The sequence below is a fragment of the Mycteria americana genome, chromosome 1, assembly GCF_035582795.1.
Source record: "Mycteria americana isolate JAX WOST 10 ecotype Jacksonville Zoo and Gardens chromosome 1, USCA_MyAme_1.0, whole genome shotgun sequence".
Taxonomy (NCBI): Eukaryota; Metazoa; Chordata; class Aves; order Ciconiiformes; family Ciconiidae; genus Mycteria; species Mycteria americana.
In genome coordinates this window covers 218,845,294-218,865,077 of record NC_134365.1, presented here as the reverse complement: position 1 = coordinate 218,865,077, position 19,784 = coordinate 218,845,294, and the positions used below count along the sequence as shown (strand labels likewise).

The 19,784-nt window shown below is 39.6% G+C and overlaps 1 protein-coding gene across 2 annotated transcripts in view; it reads right to left on the bottom strand.

Annotated features, from left to right (window-relative positions):
* Window positions 1-77: 77 nt before the first annotated feature.
* The window catches only part of RSF1 (remodeling and spacing factor 1), a 65,060-nt gene continuing 45,353 nt past the window's right edge, over window positions 78-19,784 (bottom strand). For both annotated transcript variants that reach the window (XM_075491230.1, XM_075491231.1), the window contains 7 exons: window positions 19,461-19,515; window positions 18,013-18,122; window positions 14,846-14,913; window positions 13,483-13,690; window positions 11,299-11,522; window positions 9,275-9,466; window positions 78-7,463 (listed from right to left, as the gene is read on the bottom strand). In XM_075491230.1, coding sequence (XP_075347345.1) covers window positions 6,889-7,463; window positions 9,275-9,466; window positions 11,299-11,522; window positions 13,483-13,690; window positions 14,846-14,913; window positions 18,013-18,122; window positions 19,461-19,515 — 1,432 coding nt within the window. In that variant the 3' untranslated portion in view covers window positions 78-6,888. The remainder of the gene's footprint in view (window positions 7,464-9,274; window positions 9,467-11,298; window positions 11,523-13,482; window positions 13,691-14,845; window positions 14,914-18,012; window positions 18,123-19,460; window positions 19,516-19,784) is intronic.

The following is a 19,784-nucleotide window of genomic DNA, read 5'->3' as shown; positions in this document are numbered from 1 at the left end:
TTTTCAACGTATCTCCCCCACACACACACAGTGTGTGTCCCCTCAGTCCCTTCCCTTTGATATTGCAGCGAGTCATGATTGAAGAAAGATTGAAAAACCAAGGTTCAGGACTCAAGAAACGCAAGGGTTAAACTCTACATAAAGAGCTCGGCTTGTGGAACTTTACCTTGTTAACTCTTTAGAGAAAGAAAACAAAAATGAGGCCAACTGTGAATGAGACCATTTTTAAGGAACTCAAGGTTTCTTTGCAAACATACAAACAGCACACAGGAGTAAGACAAAACTGTATTTCATGTAAGTATATCTTAAATTTTGAGACCTATCTGGCGGGTTTGATCTAATTCTCACAGAAGACTGGAGGATAACCATTCTGCTAGCAACCTGTTCTATGTTACCTGGGACAACGAATATACCCGATGTTTGCCTAACATACAGGATCTGCACCTATGCGAGAACCATCGTGCATACCGAGAAGGGTGACATTACGCTTCTGAATCGGTCACATACCATCTCCTGGCTGCTGTAGGAGGGCTGTGAAACACAGATAGGAACTAGCAACCGCATTGGCATTAACAACAAATCATTTCGATGCAAGTTAGGGGGAGGAGTACCATTTTAATGAATATAGGATAGGAATAAGATACTGTACAAGATTTTAGAGTCCATATAACAAGTATGAAATGGAAAACTAAACAAGGCTTATAGCTTTATGATTTGATTTCCTTTTCTACCACTAACTTGAGTAGCAGATTAGTATCTATTAAGGACTTTTAACTGCTCTAGCTAACAAATGGTGCACTGGTAACTAGACCTATCATATGTTTTAGTAGAAGGACTTTATCCCCATAGAATCATTTAAGTCAAGTTCTGACAGACTAATCTAAGTTTAGTTGTGTAGGACACAGTAAGAGGAACAAACAACAAAGCAAACTGTGCGGACTCCGACCGACGTCCCCAGAGGCAAACACTGTCATAACACTCTATGGACTGATCCCAATTTTCTCCACATCCACATCGTGCCGATGGAACATTACCGATTCCCTCAACGAAGGAGACCTCAGGTAGATTTTCCTGTTACTTTGAACGTCAGGATGAGACAAGGAGGGTATTGGGATAACTCTCCTAAATGGAGACCTTCCATTGGAAATACAGTCTTTAAAGGGCGAGTCAGAAGTAGTTTTAGGCCTGTCCAAGGCCTGTCTTGCAAATGGCATGGGTTTGCATACACATTTTTCTGTTCCACTTCCCTCCATCCATTCCCCATCTCCTGCCGTTATTTGAAAGAGCGTTCACACAGCAGGAGAAAGCGACTCTGTCTGCACCTGGGGAACCAGTGAGACTGACTATACACAAAGTGCTGCAAAGTGCACAAAGTAAACCAACTGAACGAATGGAGCGACTCTACCGTTCAGTTCTCGTTAGTAACCTTTGGGGTTATATGTAGCAATAGTAGATATATTCACAGACACACATGCCTTCATTAAGCGTGCGTCCCCTCTAACTGCTATATTGTCCCCTCTCCTGCTCCTCAGCTCAGGTGTGGGGTGCCAGCATTTACAATATGATAGTCAAAAACCCAAGTTGTAGGACTTCCTTTTAATTGCAGTTAAATCTGGAGCCTTTGCACCACATATTCAATTATAAAAACTTCTTATCTACTTTAGAGTGTTCTATTCTTTCCCCCAGAAGCTGTACACAATCTTTTTTTTAAGTGTCATACTAAGCAATATACATCTTTTGCAATATACAAAATAAGTTAAATTACTCTGAAGCATTGGGACAATCGATTCCCAAGCACACATTTTTGCTGTTTGGAACTATCTCCGTTAGTTACACCTAATCTAAAATAAGAGCATGGTAAGTGAGGCGCGTTTTCGGAAGTGACTAGTAATCTTTGATACCCCAACTGCTGGGTGTCCAGCTTCAGAAATAATTTTCAGTTGATAAATATTTCTGAAGCCAGAGCTCTCCGCTAAGTCTCAGGTTGGGTACTCAACTGTAAAGCACCAAAAATTAGTCATACAGGATTTTTCTTACATCAGTATAGACTGGAAAAAAGTAAGGATCGTTTCTGTTGGATTTTTTATTTTCTGCCTTCCAACATTTTAAGTGAGATACAGTCCCTACCCCAACTGTTAGGGAAGGGGAGGAAGAAAAGACTACTAGGAAATGTGGGCTTGATCCTGCAAATCCTTACTTCAGACAATATCCGAAATGCTTCTATAGAAGTTTTAAACACTTAAGGAATTGCAGAATTGTGGTCCTTCACGTGAACTGCTGGAGTTTCCCCCACCATATTCAACACAAATTTTTTCAGAAAGTTACTGTTTTGGTTGAAGATATTTGATCTTTTATTTATATATTTAAGGAATTTATATACCCAGTGAATCGGAAGCATACGTCAAATGTAAGTACATATCTAGGGTGTGTGCTGCACATTATATCCATATTACAAGCCTGTGAATAGTAGTCACTGCACATGTACCAAAACCAATTTTCAAGGCCTATATATTGCCATTTTGAACTAGACGATACAAATCTCTTCGTCAGACCAGTTCTGGGGGCTAGCATCACTGCCATAATTTATTTAAATTACTGTGTACAAAGCGAATTAAAAAAGCAGGTGCCATAAAAATTCCTCATTTACTTTTCATAGAAGAACTTTCTGAAAATATGTAATTTGAAACAATTATTTGAAAGTTTAGACCAGGCCTTCCTATTGAAGAGCCTTGAAAACCAAGTTATAAGCACCTGAAAACAGAGGCATAAAATGGACACCCTGACAATGAACTATTAAAATTATTAAACAGTTGCAGCATCTGGATACCAGTGGAGTTCAAATGACAGATGTGATGACAAATCAGAACCAGCATACCACTACCACACAGGTTTTCTTTTGTGAGCATACAGTTTTTTCCCCCTTGAGGTTCTCTGAGTAAGGTCTCTCACCAAGAGTTCAAACACAGCAATTGGAAAACAGAAGGTGAACAGAAAACAAGTCCAGCTAAGTCATTAGCTCCCACTATATGAAGAGTTAACTGAGACACTTTAATGCACAGAAATCTTGAAGGTGATATAGTTCATAAATGAGCAATTTAGAAAAAAGCATCTCTGTTTCTCTCAAGTGCTGTTAGAACAGAGCAATCTTTTCATTTAAAAAAAATCAGGAAGATGCAGTAATTTTATAATGTAATTCACCATGTACAAAGTCAAACTATCAAAGAGTTGATTGTTCAGCACTGATCTTCCTACAACATTTCAGCACTAAGGGGTTTTTTGGTAGTTTGGTGATGTCATTTTCCATTTTTAAATCAAGAATACGCTCAGGTTTAGAAGACTCAGTAACTAGAAGATGGCAACTGTGGTGAAACAGAGTTCTTGATTCTACCACCTTTCTGGTTAGATAAACGCACCACATTCATTAATTACAGAGCAGACCTACAGTGCACCTCGTGTCGCCGATAGTCACATGAGCCGCATGCAAGAAAACAGCCATCATTTATCTTGGCGACACAAAAGTAGTCCATTCCTCCGCTTGATTTATAGGTTCTTCCCCTCACCAATGCTACTTAAACTGCACATATAAATTAATTCACTTTCTTCCCCATCAGTTATAATCTGAAGAGTTTGCCATTAAAAAAGACAAAGCTTTTAGTGACAACCTGTGTGGAATAAACAAGAGTTTGTTGATTTTTTTGTTTGATGTTTGTATGTTGAGCCAATAGCTGCTTGTGCTTGTACTTTTAAATCCATTATGTTAAAAAAATCCCTGTCCAGTTTTCACTCTGTTTCTTATATGGTTTGAGCTTTCTGTTAGTCCAAAGCCACACCTGAAGATCATTATTCAAAGACATTTAACTTCTGATCTCGTGATGAGTACAGAAGAGCATGAGATTGTAAGGACACCAGGAGGACATTTCCACTCTGGAATCACGCATACATACTATAACAGCATGAACCCTGTGCGGCAGTCAGCTGGCCTCACATCAGAAAATGTCATCTTTCCAAATAGGAGACTGTACATTTTCCACCAAGCAGGAAGCCTTAGAAATGAGAGAAATACGAGCTTGAAAACGTTAAGACTTTCTAGGGCGTTTTTTGCAGTTTTTCCTTGCACATTGTTCCCACTGGTCTAAGGGGGAACTCTGGATCCTGGGGGATGAAGCTGTCTCAGGTACCAAAGGTGACTTCTTAGAAGACAGAAAAGTTGTTTTTGAAAAGTGACCTATAGAAAGTAAAACTCGGTAACAGCTTGTCATTCTGCCTTTTTAAAATGCGACGCTCCTGATGTAAGCTGCGATTCTGCTCCCTGGTCTTTCCTGCTTTTACATCACTCCCTAACTCAGTGCTCAGTTTTCTCCCAGTTGGTATATTCGATATTGTAACTCTTGTATTTTCCTACATTCACCATTACTTGCCCACTACGTATTTAATATTTGGGGTTGACTCTACAAGCAGGAGTGTTTGCTACAGCACTGATCAGATACTAAAAGACTCCATCAGGCAGCAAAAAAGGTTATGGCACTGCCAAAACAAATGAGAAACCGTTGGTTGCACAGTGTTGCTGCACGTGAATCAGACAGTTTGCACTGCAAGTATTAAAAATGCTCAGCAATTATTAGCATTGAAAAGTGGAAGCCATATGTTCTTGCTTGTTTTAAAACACAAGTATATTAGAAATGTAGAAGCACTACATTTACACATCACCTAAGCAAAGAAAAACACTAGAGTAGCTTAAAATGCTACATACGCTTTTAAGAACTCATTCTAAACTTCTGTGGCTTTTCACTACCCTGTTTTAATATCTGCTCATGAAAACTGTTAATAGTTAACATCAGTAAGGTGGAAAAATATTTAATTTTTAATGGAATTAAGTTCTCATTTAGAAAGAGAGTGAGTTCTCGTTTTTTAAATCACAAGCTTGCTTAGCACAGCAGATAACGAGTGAGTTCCATCTTTTTGCGTCTCTGCTGATTCTAGCTTTATAGCAGGATATGTGCACTGCTAGAACCCAAATGAGTAAGAGTCGTGGAGTGGTTCTGACGGAACTTGTGGAGAAAGAGGTGGGGAAACAAAACCAAGACTTTCAAGGCCAGAAGGTAGGTAATTTTTGGATCTAGGTTTTCTAGAGAGGTATTTAGTAAAGGCCTAATGCCGGTTTTATTACAAGAAAACAGAAGTGCTTAATGACTGACTAGTAAATACAATATAATGGAAGGGAATCAGGTGGGGCAGGAAAGGAGAACTCACTCCTCAGTGGCAGCAGCAGTTTTGGTGCATCCATTGCCGGCAATGGACATAAACACCAGTCAAAAATCCAAATCTCAGAGCAAAAGGATTAATAGATGTGACCTTTTTGAATTTCAATGTTTGGCAGATCTGTTGGAGCTGTCTGTGTGCTACGACATGTACAAATGCTACAGCCTGCATCTTAATTCAGAGTAAAGAGAAAACTGAATGCTACCCAAAACAAATTTCAGCTCTGCTCTTTATGTGCCCCATGTTGGGGTTTTTTTTCTTTTGTCATCTTTTTTCTTTTTTTCTTGACTAAAAGCACATATCACTTCATGCCCACTCAAAAGTTGATGAGATGTGTTGGAGTCAAGCGTTTTCTCTCAGAAATACTGCCTTCTTGAAATCAGTTGGTCACATGACAATTATTAAAATGTATTTTAAGAAAATTCTAATGGCCAAAGGCCAACACTACATTCAAAACCTGCTAGTACATCCAGGCAGATAAGTAAAATCAAAACAAAAACACACACAAACCCCAAACAGAAAACCTCCAAAAGGAAAACTGTTCCATTTGTTTACTTCAATTTGAAGTAGATATTAAGGACATGAATGGACCAGTCACGGTTTATTTGAAAATCCCTCAATCCTCTGATGCACTGTCATTCTGTGGTCAATGCCGTCTGTACAAACATACTTCATTCAGAACACTCCACCAGATGGGTGAACCTCGAGTGGCCAGGCAGCTACCGCAGGGTTCTTTTGTGTGTCAAAGCTTGCAGCGCGTCAAGATGCCATCCGACTTACAGACTAACTTCGCATCGATACGTCCTCCCACTAGACACTGTGCATCGAAGACCGTCTGATGAACTATGCGTGAGATAGCTTTAGAAATTCATGGCTAGCGTGTTTCGACTGTCAAAAACTTCATTACAGTACACTTTACTGTACAAACACTTTAAAGGATGTTTATTAGGAAAGTCTGCAAGTCATAATGGATAGTAGAGTTCTTGTTTATGGTACCTTCTTGGCCTCTAATAATTCTGTTTGCCTCCAGTATTAAAATCAAACTGCTTCCATGAAGGTGATTACTAAAATGAGCTATGGTATGTTAACCTACAACTCACAAAATGCGACAGTACAGACATTAATTTTTTTTTTAACTGTCTGTTAAGTTGTAATCTAAGTTGTGAACATTTAAATATAATATATATCTCATATGAAAAAGCTAAAGCACAAGTGCTTCTGCACCCCCCACCCCACCCCTTGAGCCAAACCCACCCCAGTTCCGGTTTGGGCCCTGACCGATTTGGAATGCTTTCTTAGGCCACCCATTTCCACAAATTTGTATGCACTCAGGAAATATAAAGTCAAAAATATACAAATCTCTTGTTGTTATAAGGTTTTTGTGAGTGAAATTACCCAGGACCATGGACTTGGAAGGAGAAGGGGGGGGGTAAGAGAGGGAATTTACAGCAATTCGTCTTCAAAGTTCAAAACTGGTCACTTCACAGAAAGACTGCAGGACTGGTGAAATTCTTGCTTCTAAAAAGTGATACTGTAGTGGAGAATTTTCTAGGAAAAATAAAACAGCTTTTAATAACTGGCCCGCTGGTATGAGCTACCGTGGAATAAATTAGCACAAAAATGGAAGTCTTATAACTGTTCACTGTTACAGACGTAATCAACAAGGTCAGTCACTCTCAAAAGTTCATCTTCATCTTCCTCTGGCCCTACTGCTTCCTGCCCGCTCCCTGTCCCGTTGGGCGCCAGGCTGGCGCTGGCTGTGCTGTCCTTGGGGGCCTGGGTCTTCTCGCTTGGCTTGCCAATCAAGTTCTCAATGGTTTTACCTGGGCTCTGTCCGTTGGTGGAAGGCAAGTCCACCAGGCTGTAGTCCAAAGGGCTCTCTACTTTCCCTACGTTATCAAAGTCATCTTCGTCATCGCTTTCTATCCGGTAGCAGTGCTTCTTGGCGTTGTCTTGAGGAGCTTGCGGTGCTGGCAGCTTATTTGCAGGAGCGGGGTTTTCTGCATCGTCGTTAGCATTTTCGCAGTTATCTTCGTCGTCTGTTTCGATTCGATTTAGCCGTTTGCGGACAGGCCTCCCCTCGTCTTCCTCATCCTCTCCTTCTTCCTCAGAGTAGTCGTCTGTACTTCGCCGACGTTTTCGAATCAGTCGCTTTGACTCCTTTGTGGATTCATCATCTTCAGAGTTCTTAGATGTGTAGCTCTCTGGAATTAGCAGCAGACTTAAAGCTGTTAGCAAATCTGAGTGCAACCAATAACAATTACACTTTTTTATTTTTCGTCTTTCACACTCATTAAAAAGCCACCTCTCTCTCACCACACACATTTCTGTCTCCTTCCCCAGGTTCCCCAACCATGTCAAAACGCATGCATTCTTTTTAAATAAACTGCTCGAGTAGCAAAAACCAGCAATTTGTTGATACGCTGTTTCCAATCTGAGGAGTACCAGAGGCTTTGGAGGCAGGTGTATTCCCCCCTAAAAGTGCTAACTGCATGCCGGGAGTAGCGCAGAACTGTATCCCTAATCTCACAGCACCTGGTTTACCCCCTTCCAGAAACTGAGTGCCCAAATAATGGCTGCACTATCATAAAAAGATATATATATATATATACACACACACACACACAACTGTACTATACCCCCACCACCCCCAAATTATATATAACTTCTTCCAAAGCATATGAACACTGCCTAAACGTCACCTGAAGTTTGCTGCCCTTTAATGGGAGGCCTTTTTTTTTTGGTAACTGGCATATTGCCTACACACTGACAGCCTTTACACTGACCCTTTATGGCTTTAGGTGAGAAAAGACGGAGACTGAAAAATCAAATGGCAAACACACACCATTTGATGTCTCCTTGTGATTTCCGTTAGAAATGCATGTGAATTGTCATTTTAAAGGGTATTATTTAATGTAGGTTCGAGTTGCTAGAGACTCTGTCAGAGCTGCTGTATTTTCAACATAACTACATTTCCAGTAACGCCGTTACATATTTTCTAACACACTGTGGGAACTGTGGGAGAGTACTGGCATGGTACTAAATGGTGCTGATTTTCATATGCAAAAAGCCAGTACCAAAAATACCTGAGGAAATGGGATTTCACGGAGAAAAGGCACCGTCAGTCAGGCACTGTTTCAAGTCACAAGTGCAGGCAGCAAAAAACTCAGCCACCATATAGCAGATTCTTAGCAGAGAGCCTATACATCGTAACTCTGAGAGCAGACTGTACTGAAGTGTAAGATCCAAGTTTTCCAGATACTATATGGTTGCATTACATCCTTGTTTCCCTTCATCTAAGAGGATCCTCTACCACTCTGTAAACCCAGGCCAGCACTTCCAAAACTTACCTACAAATCACTGGCGCTCGGCCGATTTTCTGAGGAAGCCTGGCATCCATTGCAACCCGTACCGCTCAGCATCTCTGAAAGCCAGACCTAAGGTCTCATGAGCTGGGCGCCCAGAATACAAAGCACCCAAAGTCACTGGCTGCTTTTGTAAAAGCTAATTTTACATCAAAATGCACACCGCTCACTCGTGGTGTGACTGATGTTACTGAGAGCAGGCTTCCTCTGTCCTTATCACAGCTCCTTCAAACAGAAGACTGAATGAATCTTAACCACCAGCACAAATGCAATCAGGGCACCAGGAGTAATACCCTTTCTCTTACAAAAGAGATTCTTTAAAGCCTCATGGGACGAAGCTTTGTGACCTCTTAACAGAAAAGTGGTGAAACTGTTACATTAGTGCCAATTTTGGAATCCCAACACTCCGTGCCAGACACAGTAAATTTGGACCTGGAAGTCAGGATTAGGGACAATAACGACTTTGAGAAGTGACTGTAACAGTGCATCATAAAGTACCACTGGACTGTTTCAGAAGGAAACAGTCCCTGAAAAACATCAGGGAACTCTAGAAAGAAGATTCCCCAAAATCTCTGAACGATATACAGTTTTCTCTTCACGCTAGTGTTGACATATACCAGCTCTTGCAAACAGTGGACTGTTTATTTTACCTTCGCTATCTGAAGTAGAGAGCCTGCGTTTATGAACTCTTCTTAACTCCTTCCCGTATCGGACACTTTTCTGTGAGCCATCACTTTCTGAATCTTCCTTATAATTAACTTGTCTCTTCTGATTCCGTCTTGATCTTCTCCTCCTAGTTTCCAGGTAATCGTCATCGCTGTAATCTGTGTAATCACCACTCTCTGTACAGAAGAAAACAGTGACTTGTGTTATTCCATTAAAGCAAAACTGCACAATTTAGATCAGCTTTAGACCAGCGCCAATAAAATCATGCGCTCTTCTAGCACAGGAGTCTCAGCCATCATGCCTCGTTACCCTGACCCGTTCCAGGCTCATGCATCAGTTCCCTCTTTCATCGCCAGCGTGGAGTTGTTTGATTTTAAAATCTTCTCACAAACCTTTTTCCTGTTTCCTTCAAACTCCTCCAGAACAGGTTTCCTTCCAGTGTTTTTGTTCCCTCATCTCTACTGGTGCCAAAGACGCCTCCTCTACAATTCCCGACAGTTGAAACAACCTTACTGAATCGGAGTTGATGCACATTACCACTGACACTGGCACGTCCTTTCTGTTTTTAAAATTTAAACAAATTGTACTCTACTCCAACGCTTTTAAGAATAGGTAAATGAAAAACCACTGACCAGATAAAACTCCAGGTAACATCTGAGTTACAGAATTTAAATGAACAACAAAAATCAGTCTCACTCGATAGTAAGTTTGCTTAAAACAGAAACTATATAGAAGAAACTTACCATCATTCACAATTCTTCCTGCACCAGTCTACTGCAGCTAGTGTCTTTGAGAATTAAATTTATTTACATCAGCTGAAAATAGCCTTGAATCAACTTTAGCTGCTTTTTCACTACCAGAACAATTATCCCAAGATACATTTCTATACGTCACATACTATTCCTAAATTAGTGATTGACACGAGTCACAGATCAAAGTGGCATCCTCTTTACTTCCTAAAATATTAGAGAAAGAATCAGAGCAAGTCAACAAGAACAACCACCTTCAGAAACAAACTCCATCTCTGGAGACTGAAAACAAAGCCACTCGCAGGGTACCTTATTTCCTTAGCTCAAAATAGGGTTAAGGCAGGATTCTGAGGGACAATAAGAGGGGTAAAACAGAGAAACACAGAGATAGGACTATACTCTTTGATACATAAGGCAGGAACCTGGAATCAGCTGATTTTATCACAGATGCGTGTCCACTAGGAAACAAACTGAGTACCTTAAATTCACAATAAAAATGAGTAAAAATAAGTGCTTATATATCTGGCACTTTCTAGGACTGGGTCTCAAATGAAGCAGAAACAAGGAGGACAGTCTTCAGAGAGAGATGCTAATCATGAAAAGCTGCGAGTATTGCATAGGTACTATTCTCACACTTCAAACTGTGCAAACAGAAAAGGAACTGGTTGACGGACAAGTGGAATAAAGTGAATTACTACGTTCTCCTGTGATGCAAGTCTTCAGTTACTAAAGATCAAAAAGGATGATCGTAGAAGAGACAGATTCAAGGCATTATAGTTTGCTTTCAAGCCTACCAGAGAACATAGAATGCCATACAACTGAAAGAATTTTCTTCCATACAGTGAGGAAAAATGTTTCTTTCAGAAGCTTTTTCAAAGGTATTTGGAAGGTCTTCAAGTAGCTATAAAGAAATATATTTTTGCCTCCATCCTTTCCCTTCCCTGCAATCATATTCCAAACAGGAAGATACCGAATAGCTGAAACTGTCCACCAAGGTGCCCCTTTGAATTGTAACATAAGCATTCATTTAAATACATATTTACTTAAAATGCCAAGAACCTAGTACTCAATACTAGTTTCCTGCAGAATATTCACAGCAGAACAAGCAATAAACTGCTTTACACACAGGGAGAAGGGTGACATCTGAATTGACCAAAGCAACCAAACAAGTTGGTGTCAGTCAGGACAGGAAACTGAGACTTCCACTCTTCCTCTCTCCTGTACGGACTATTTAGTATATTTAAGACTCTCATACTCACCAGATTCTCTGCTTGAATTGTCTTCAGAATCTTCATCTTCGTCATCTTCAGAATATTTTTTCTTGACTGTTTTCCTTCGTAACCGCCTGCTTTGCCTCATGGGCCTGGAAAGGTGTCGTCTGGATATGCGGGCACAGAACTCTGAATCACTGTCTTCGTTTGATGGTGGGTCATCTTCACTTTCATCCAGATTTTCCTCTGATATAACAAACTCGTCCTGAGATCTGTTCAAAGGGAGACCACAGACAACAGAGAGAGATATTGGAAACAAAGGATCAAAACAGTACTTCTATTTTACAAGAAAGTGACAGACGCAAAATAAGTATTGTCTTACACCAAAAACATGCACAAATCTTATAGTGATACCGCGGAGCAAAGATGCAGAGAGAGCAAACCACCATCACTGACATTAGGTTTCAGTTGTATAGTTGGGGTATAGCTTTACAGTGCATTACGCAGCAGGTAAATATAAACACTCTGTCAAACTGAGGCTGCAGGTGGGTGCGGTCCCTTCTCCCAACTAACAAGCCATAGGACGAGAGGAAATGGCCTGGAGTTGCTTCAGGAGAGGTTTAGATTGAACATTAGGAAAAATTTCTTTACTGAAAAGGGTGGTCAAGCATTGGAACAGGCTGCCCGGAGAGGTGGTGGAGTCACCATCCCTGGAGGAGTTCAAAAAACGCGTAGATGTGGCACTTCAGGATGATTTAGTAGGCATGGAGGTGTTGGGTTGACAGTTGGGCTAGATGATCCTAAAGGTCTTTTCCAACCTTAATGATTCTACGATTCTATGATTTACATAGGACAGATTCTAGAGTGTTCATACAGTACACTGTGATGGGACACCTGCATAGCAGTAACTACGGATGAGCGTCCCCTGCAGAGGGGAAAAACCCACCCACCATGTTCTGGCAGAGATGACCTCCCCTTCATGAACCATGCGCTGTCCTATGCAATTTCTGAGAATTAGAATATCGTGTCTTAACACAAAATTGTTGCTCTCATGCAAAACACGCATCTCACAAACTTATCAGTGTGTAACACTCTCGTCATTTCAAAAGTGAACAAATGCTTTTCTAAATACGGTTGAGCACTGAAGGCACACAGTCACTTGCATTTGGCCACCAGCCGAACGTAAATCCCAGTATAACATCCCGAAGGCATTCAGCAGAGGATGGAGTTGAAAATGCATGAGCACACTTTAACAGATCAATGCACTATTAATTCTGTGAGATTTCCACAAGCTAACACTCATTGACTGGAAATTTCCAGCACATTTAGCTCAACTATTCAGGGTGGCACTGAAATGTCCTCAGCATGGTCACAGGTGAAAAACAAAGCTCAAAATTTGCATCCATGTTGTACAGATTATCCATACACTTAATAAATTGACTCCGTGACTGGTGTAAAGCTTTAAATGTTAATGGTAAAGACCCTAGACCTCTTGCTCCATTATGTTTCTTCACTGTGGCATAAAGGACATCTAAAATTATTACTAAATTTTTTAACATGAAGAATTCCCCAGACTGAACGATGAGAAATTCCATGGAAAGAGAGTTTCAGTTAGCCAGAGCAATACTCATTTAGCGTTTAAAGCTTCACATGACACACATTTGTTTTCTACAGTATAAACCACTTCTTTGGCTGTTTTCAAACTCTGTCTCCTAGAGAGCAGAAATTAAGAACTGATTTCAGAACCTGCATGTCAAGTTCTGTATGCCTAAAATGGGGAAATTTTACTCTTCCAATTTCTAAATGACAATCGGGCCCAATAAAAATCCCACAAAATAGGACATATTTTCAAAAGGAAACAACCAGCCTCATTTTAGCTACATCTTTGTTAAGGATTTCTGCTAGACAGTCACATCAGTCAGAGAACTGAGCCCGTCCGGCTCCTTCACTAACATAACCATGTATAGAACGCCACAGTGTGGCCTCAAACATACCAGTAACGTTTCCAGAACATATTTTGCTTAAAATACAGATTGGATGATTTCAGCGCATGGATCCAGAGTGCAATTTTTCCAGCACAATGACATTCCCCTAGGCCACTTTTGCTGGCACCATGCAGTGCTGTTCCAGCACTGGGCACATGCTCCTAATGATCATTTTCAGGGGCACTGCAGAGTCACAGAAGCCTGTAGCGGTCTGTGACTTGTGGTGGAAGTTAAATTGCAGACCTACCCATCACTGATCTTGAATTCATCCTCACTCTCTTCTTCATCCAGATTACTGTCACTGTCCAAGTCATTTAGTCGCCGTCGTTTCTTGCGTCGTGCTGCAGCAGCCCTTTGTGGTCGTTTGTTTTCTTTCCTTTCTTCCTCTAGGATTGTGGAAATGTCTTTTCCACGGTGACCTGTGATATTAGACATGTCTTTGCCTCTGCCAATGCCTGAATTCAGTGATAGAAAGGGGAAAAAAGAGCAAGTTTATTTTTTGTTTCACTTTATACATATCTTTCTTCCATGCCTCTAGCTTCAGTTCATTTTCCATAAAGCAGAGTATTTTTTTGTCATGCAAGACTCTGTCTGGAGTCTTGTTCCTGACACACCCAGCCCCAGCTGTGGTCACTTGGAAATACTGAAGTCCATGTGGAAGACAGCAGCTGAGTGTCAGCATTCTGATACTCAACCCCAACCCACGTTATTACCAACGCTAGTGCCTTTTGAGTAGGGCAGGTATCGGAAAATACATTTTCTTCATAAGGCCAAATATCCTTCTTGGGAGATGGAGTGTTTAAACTGCTGTTTGGCCAGGGAGTAGAGTTTCTGAAAAGCTGGTTTTACTGTTGAGACTTAGTTAAATTTATTATACAGGTCTTGTGTTACAGACCCACAGACACCCAATTTTCAGATTGTCTCTATACATCCACCGAGCTTCTGAAAACTGGTGTCTTTATGGAGATGTCACTAGCGAAACAACTGAGGGATAACGTTGCATGGCGGTTTTCTCCAGGCACGTTAAGGTGATGCAGATGGGTTTGTCCTTCTACATCTCTCAGATACTGTTGAAGATCTCTCTTTTTGTCTCCTATGTTGCCTTAACAGGCAACAAAGAACATCATTTCACTCAGGCAACAAAGAACATCATTTCACTTTATTCACGTTCAACTGAGAAGTGCTTATAGATCTGTATTAGTATTTTTAAGACAGCATTGTAGACCCAGTCTTTAGGGCATCCAACTGCGGACCAATTTATGAGCCCAATTTTTACAGGGGACAAATGTCAATAGCGCTAGCTGCCATACCAATCTCAAATTCAAAACTTAGCAAATTAATTTCTTGTCATGCTTATTCATTGCATTCATGTATCAAAACATGTACAAGCTGAATTTAACTATCAAGACCAAATACTTTTTGGCATCTTTTTACAGCCTGGGATGGCCATTCCCAAGGGAAATTATTTAGATTCCAAAAATACAGCAGTAAAAACTGTAAACTACAAAGTTTAAGGGAGAGGATTCTATTTCTTGCCTCTCATATCAAAATAAATTTGGTCTCAATCTTATCACCATTGCAATGAAAAACAAATAACATCAGAAACATACCTCCTCCATCAGCCTCCTTGATATCATCTTCAATTGCCTCATCAATTGCCTCATCAAATTCATCAAACCTAAAAGTAACAGCTTTCATTTACCACTTTGAAGCGAACCCTAATGAAATTATATTATGAAAACATACCTCAAAATCTAAAACTGCTCTAAGAAAACACACTGCACAGACAATGGGCTGGATATATAATAAAATAACAAAGATAATGGGCCGGATTGATGATAAAATAGCCATTTTTTAAAAGGTGTGTTTCTTATTTCTACTTGCTAGCAGATTATTTATCATTGCCTGGGGGTCTTACTATTGATTTATGTGAACAGAAAACCACTTTCATTTTACATGACATACCACTGCATTTAACAATATATAATTTGAAAGTTCTTTAAGATGGTATCAGTGGCATTTTTCACACAAACTATTAGTCATTTTTTCCACACCTTTTATTAGATGACATATGCACTACCAATCTGCAAAACAGACTTTCTGAAAAGCACCTATTAAAGTCAAAGTAAAATTATTCATCCTGTCTAAATTTTCCTTGAAAACTTATTTCAGATAGCTTCTTTCTCCTCTGAAAGCTCATGGTAATTATACTTTATGGAGCTGCAACATCTTAAGCCGAACAGATAAAACGTACTGTACACAGTTCTTTGTAATTATATACAAATAAGCTATAAGGTAATGTTACATAACCAAATAGGACAAACAAAAGCAAAGTATTTGAGTATGTTTGCTTGTTATGCAAACATATGCAAATAATAGCAAAATATGCTATTATTTGAAAATGTTTGAGTATTTGAGTATCCTGCAGCAGCTTTTATCAAAATGCAGAAATCTCTGCACGCCCAGTAACTCATCTAAAGGGAACAGCAAATGGAGGAAAAAGGATCCAGTCCTTTTACACAGATGACTTCTCTTTGTTTCTTCAGTTATGAATTCAAATCCCGTAAAAAAGGATTGTTACCTGTATCACCAAATAGATGCCTTGAGATACACAACATGCAAAAGTACAAATTTTATTACCTATATAGGAAAGACAATTTATTTAGATGCAAGTTTTTCTTCTTCTCATTTTTTAAAAAAATTAATCTTTTTGGTATTTTTTTAGATACTAACAATTGGGCAATGCTTTCATTAAAGGTTCAGTTTCTCAGTCACGAAAGAAAGATTACAGTTATATTTATCTCCATCCTCCAAAATAACATCCAGCAGAACAAAAAAAAAGAATAGATCTAATATTACTCTGTATTCCAATCATAAGCATAAACCACTTCCTTCTTTAAAAATAAGGTGATGAATTTCTGGTCTCTTTATATTCCCTAAGAACAACTACATGTCACGTTCAAGGCAGCTTTACACAGCAAGGAAGTAACTCTGAAATTATTCCATCAATAAGATTAGTTCCACATTACTCAAACACTATTTTCCCTCCACACTGCTAAACAAAAAAAAAAACCCAAAACCCTCTTTACAATGTGAGAAATCACTTAACGCTTTCAAATCACTGCTAACAAATAACCTGAGCTTGGACAAGGAGCTGTCAGCTCCTGTTTATTAGGTGTAATGGAACGTAATTTCTTCTGCTGCTGCTTTATTCATAATGCAGATTTCTGCTAACCTCCTCACGAGAGGACTCAACAGATGACTCGGGTGATACAAAGGGATTACATATCTTTGGGCAGCCAGAACGCTACACAATACAGATTTGTCTGTAAGCGGAATAAGACGTTTAGCATTTATTTTCCCCCGCTGAAGGAAAGCGTACACAATTCTCACTGACGCTAGTAGGACTTCACAGCAGACGTATAAATTCGAAGTGACACACTGACACATGTAATATTTTCACCAGCTCACAGTTGTGTGTATGATGTAGTCTGTAAGAAAGACTGTGTCATTTTGTATTGGAAGATTGATTTTTTCCAGAGCAACATTATATGAAACATTATTTCCAATAAAAGTTATTGTCTTTGCACAACATGCGTCCTACTGAAGTCATGCCAGATTCCCTACAGGCAAGATTTTTTTTCTCCTGGTCAGACGCTGCTTGACCTGTCATGAACATAATAGCAAATCTATATAATCTTGCCTGTGGCATAACATTCCTTACAAAAATACTTAATTTCCCAAAGCAGCAATGGCATTTTTGCTACTGTGGCTTCTGCTGTTAATTAAAAAAGTTACCGAAAATCAACAGCTAAGCAAGGTCAGACTGAGTTTTCTGAACAGGCTGGAAAACTCAGCATATACAAACACCATGCCTTTCCTCAACAGCAAAATCAGACCGACTGTGAGTTTCATCATGGTTATCGTTGGAAGGTTTTGAAAGTTGTAATGTTCTAATTTTTGATGATAAAAGTCTACATAGAGCAAGTACAGGAAAGGTAATACTTGTTTTTTATATTCCTCATGCAGCTGGGACAAAAAACCACAAGCTCTCAGGCAACCACATTCTCCTCTAATCCCAAAAGGCAGCCTACTTGCCTGGTGGGCTGAAGCGGATATGGAGCATCTCAAGGTATTATTTAGAAAATAGTTTATAAAACACCTTGGTAACACACTAAGAACAAAAGATAATATTAAGATCAGGCTGAATTTTGGAAACTTTTGTGACCTGTTCTACTTTCAGAATGCAGAGTCTAAATATCTTGGCATTTTAATTTACTACTTGCATTTTTATCACAATTTCTCTAAAGAGTTACAGACCATTTTTAGAGGTACTGTCTCATAATTGCATTTGCAGTTTCATGCCCCTTTCATGTAAAGAGGCCGTATGGCGGGGGGGGGGGGGGGGAAGAGAGGGAGGAATTTAAGGCCTTTAGACACAAGCATAAGTCTCCCTTTCAACAGGAAGGGGAGGTATGATTCACCTGCTTTAACTTACTCCAGAAACTGCAGTAACACCAAAACCTTCTCCAGTATTCCTGAACAAAGTACCATATACATTTTATTTTTTTTTTATGCATCATCCCTTCACTATACCACCTCATATACTTTTACAACCATCAAGCATAACCAGTATTCAGAGGAAAGAACAAAGACACTTTAGTTGGGCCTCTCTTTTAAATGTAACAGTGTGCATGAGAAGTGGTGGGCTGCTTGAGAAAGAAAACGACAGCTTGACTTTTCTTTGTTTTACATGCTATTTAAACGAGCTGCTGACCTGTAGCTTATGCACTTTCGGGTTCTGGTAGACCTCCTTTCAAGCAGCTTTGATTTTGGCTTTTTGGAATCTTTCTTCTTTTCTTCCTGACCTTCAGGTATTTCTGGCTCCTGTTGACATAAGACAGAAGGGTCAAAGCGCTTTATCTCCCCCTCCCTCCACACTCACTACGACTGAACTCGTATGATACAGATACTCACACGATCTAGAAAGCTCACATGCCCCACACAGCACATTTTGGCTTCTAATATAATGACTTGTTCCAGCAGAGTTCACGTGAACACTTGCACATATTGCCCTTACAGGCTACATAATTTCACAAATACAGAGTTTAAGGGTTCAGGTTATTCTATCATTATGTTTACACTACAACACTGAGATCGTGCCTCAGGTGATGCTCCCAGGAGTAGTAAATGCAGCAGCTGAACAAATCGTTGCTAGCATCTCTACATACTGAGCACAGGGACACCTTTACATGGTGCAGTTTCAATAAAGTTCCACGCAGGTTAATTTTATGATATTGTTTCCAAGTTATTAATTAAAAAAAAACAAAAAACAAAAAACAAAAAAACACTGCCCCCAGGCTGAATTTTTTAAATATTTGCTCCCAGCCATAGACTCTTTTGCAAGTTTTTAAAAGCTGTTATCATTTTTCTGTTATCCAGAGACAGGGGGAGAAAGCTGGCTGTATTACAGTCAGTTAGAGTGGGAAGCCTGTGTTTAAAACAAACAACAGTTTTATTTTAAACTCTCATGCAAGGAACAGATTATATAATTTCGGACAAAAGCATCTGGCTAAGACTTCAAGAGAATCACTTTAAAATGTATTTAAGAAGTGAGAAGAGGCTGTTCTCCACATGAATAAAAACATTTTTCCTCTTCTGTCAAGGGAAACCATATAAAAGCATCTGTTAATAAAACACTGAATGTTTATAGTTGTTAACCACGTGTATCTTCAATATACATTTGTGGGAGGCAAATGTTATGCTTCTGATAGATACTACATATTCCCTCTGAATCATAAGCCAGAAACATTTGTTTCCATCAGTTCCAAAGGAAAGCTATGACAGTTAGCTCAGACCTAGATAACTATACAGCAGACACCCGAGTTAAACAAACTGAATCCCACCTTTATAAACTACAGAATGGTAAGGCACTCTACTCAAAACCCAACTGTAACGGGTAGGGAGATGATTCTGCGATCCTTTGCTGACAGAGGACTCTGCGTGGCACCAGTTGGCTCTAACAAACACGATAAAGCTCCCTTGGTTTCTCTGCTAAATTCAATCTCAGTCTAAAATGAAGGGTCTAGAATTATTTCTGACCTGCATATAGATTGATTTTTCTATCCAAGATGCTACTAGCACTTCTAACACACCACTGAGAAACTTCTTCCCTGAGAAGTTTGGAAAATAAAACAATCATACAACGTAGACACAGTAACTTACCTGAGGTGGAATGATGTTCTCAATACTGATACCCACATACACCAATCGCTCTTTTCTTTAGGAGAGAAAAAATGAAAATAAGCTTACAGAAAGATGCAGATATCTAAAATAACACTGTAATTAGCACCATTTGAAGTTCTTACTATTGCTAGGCAGAAGCATCCCAAGAGGATGTTCCAACTGAAAACAGTTATTTTAGTTGGAATTATGTGCTAAATCTCATATCATTACATTTTCCTGCACGCACAACGTAAGAGATTTCCAAAGAGCTCTGACAAACAACAGTACTTAAAGACTGTGGGCACCACAGAAATGATTGAATTG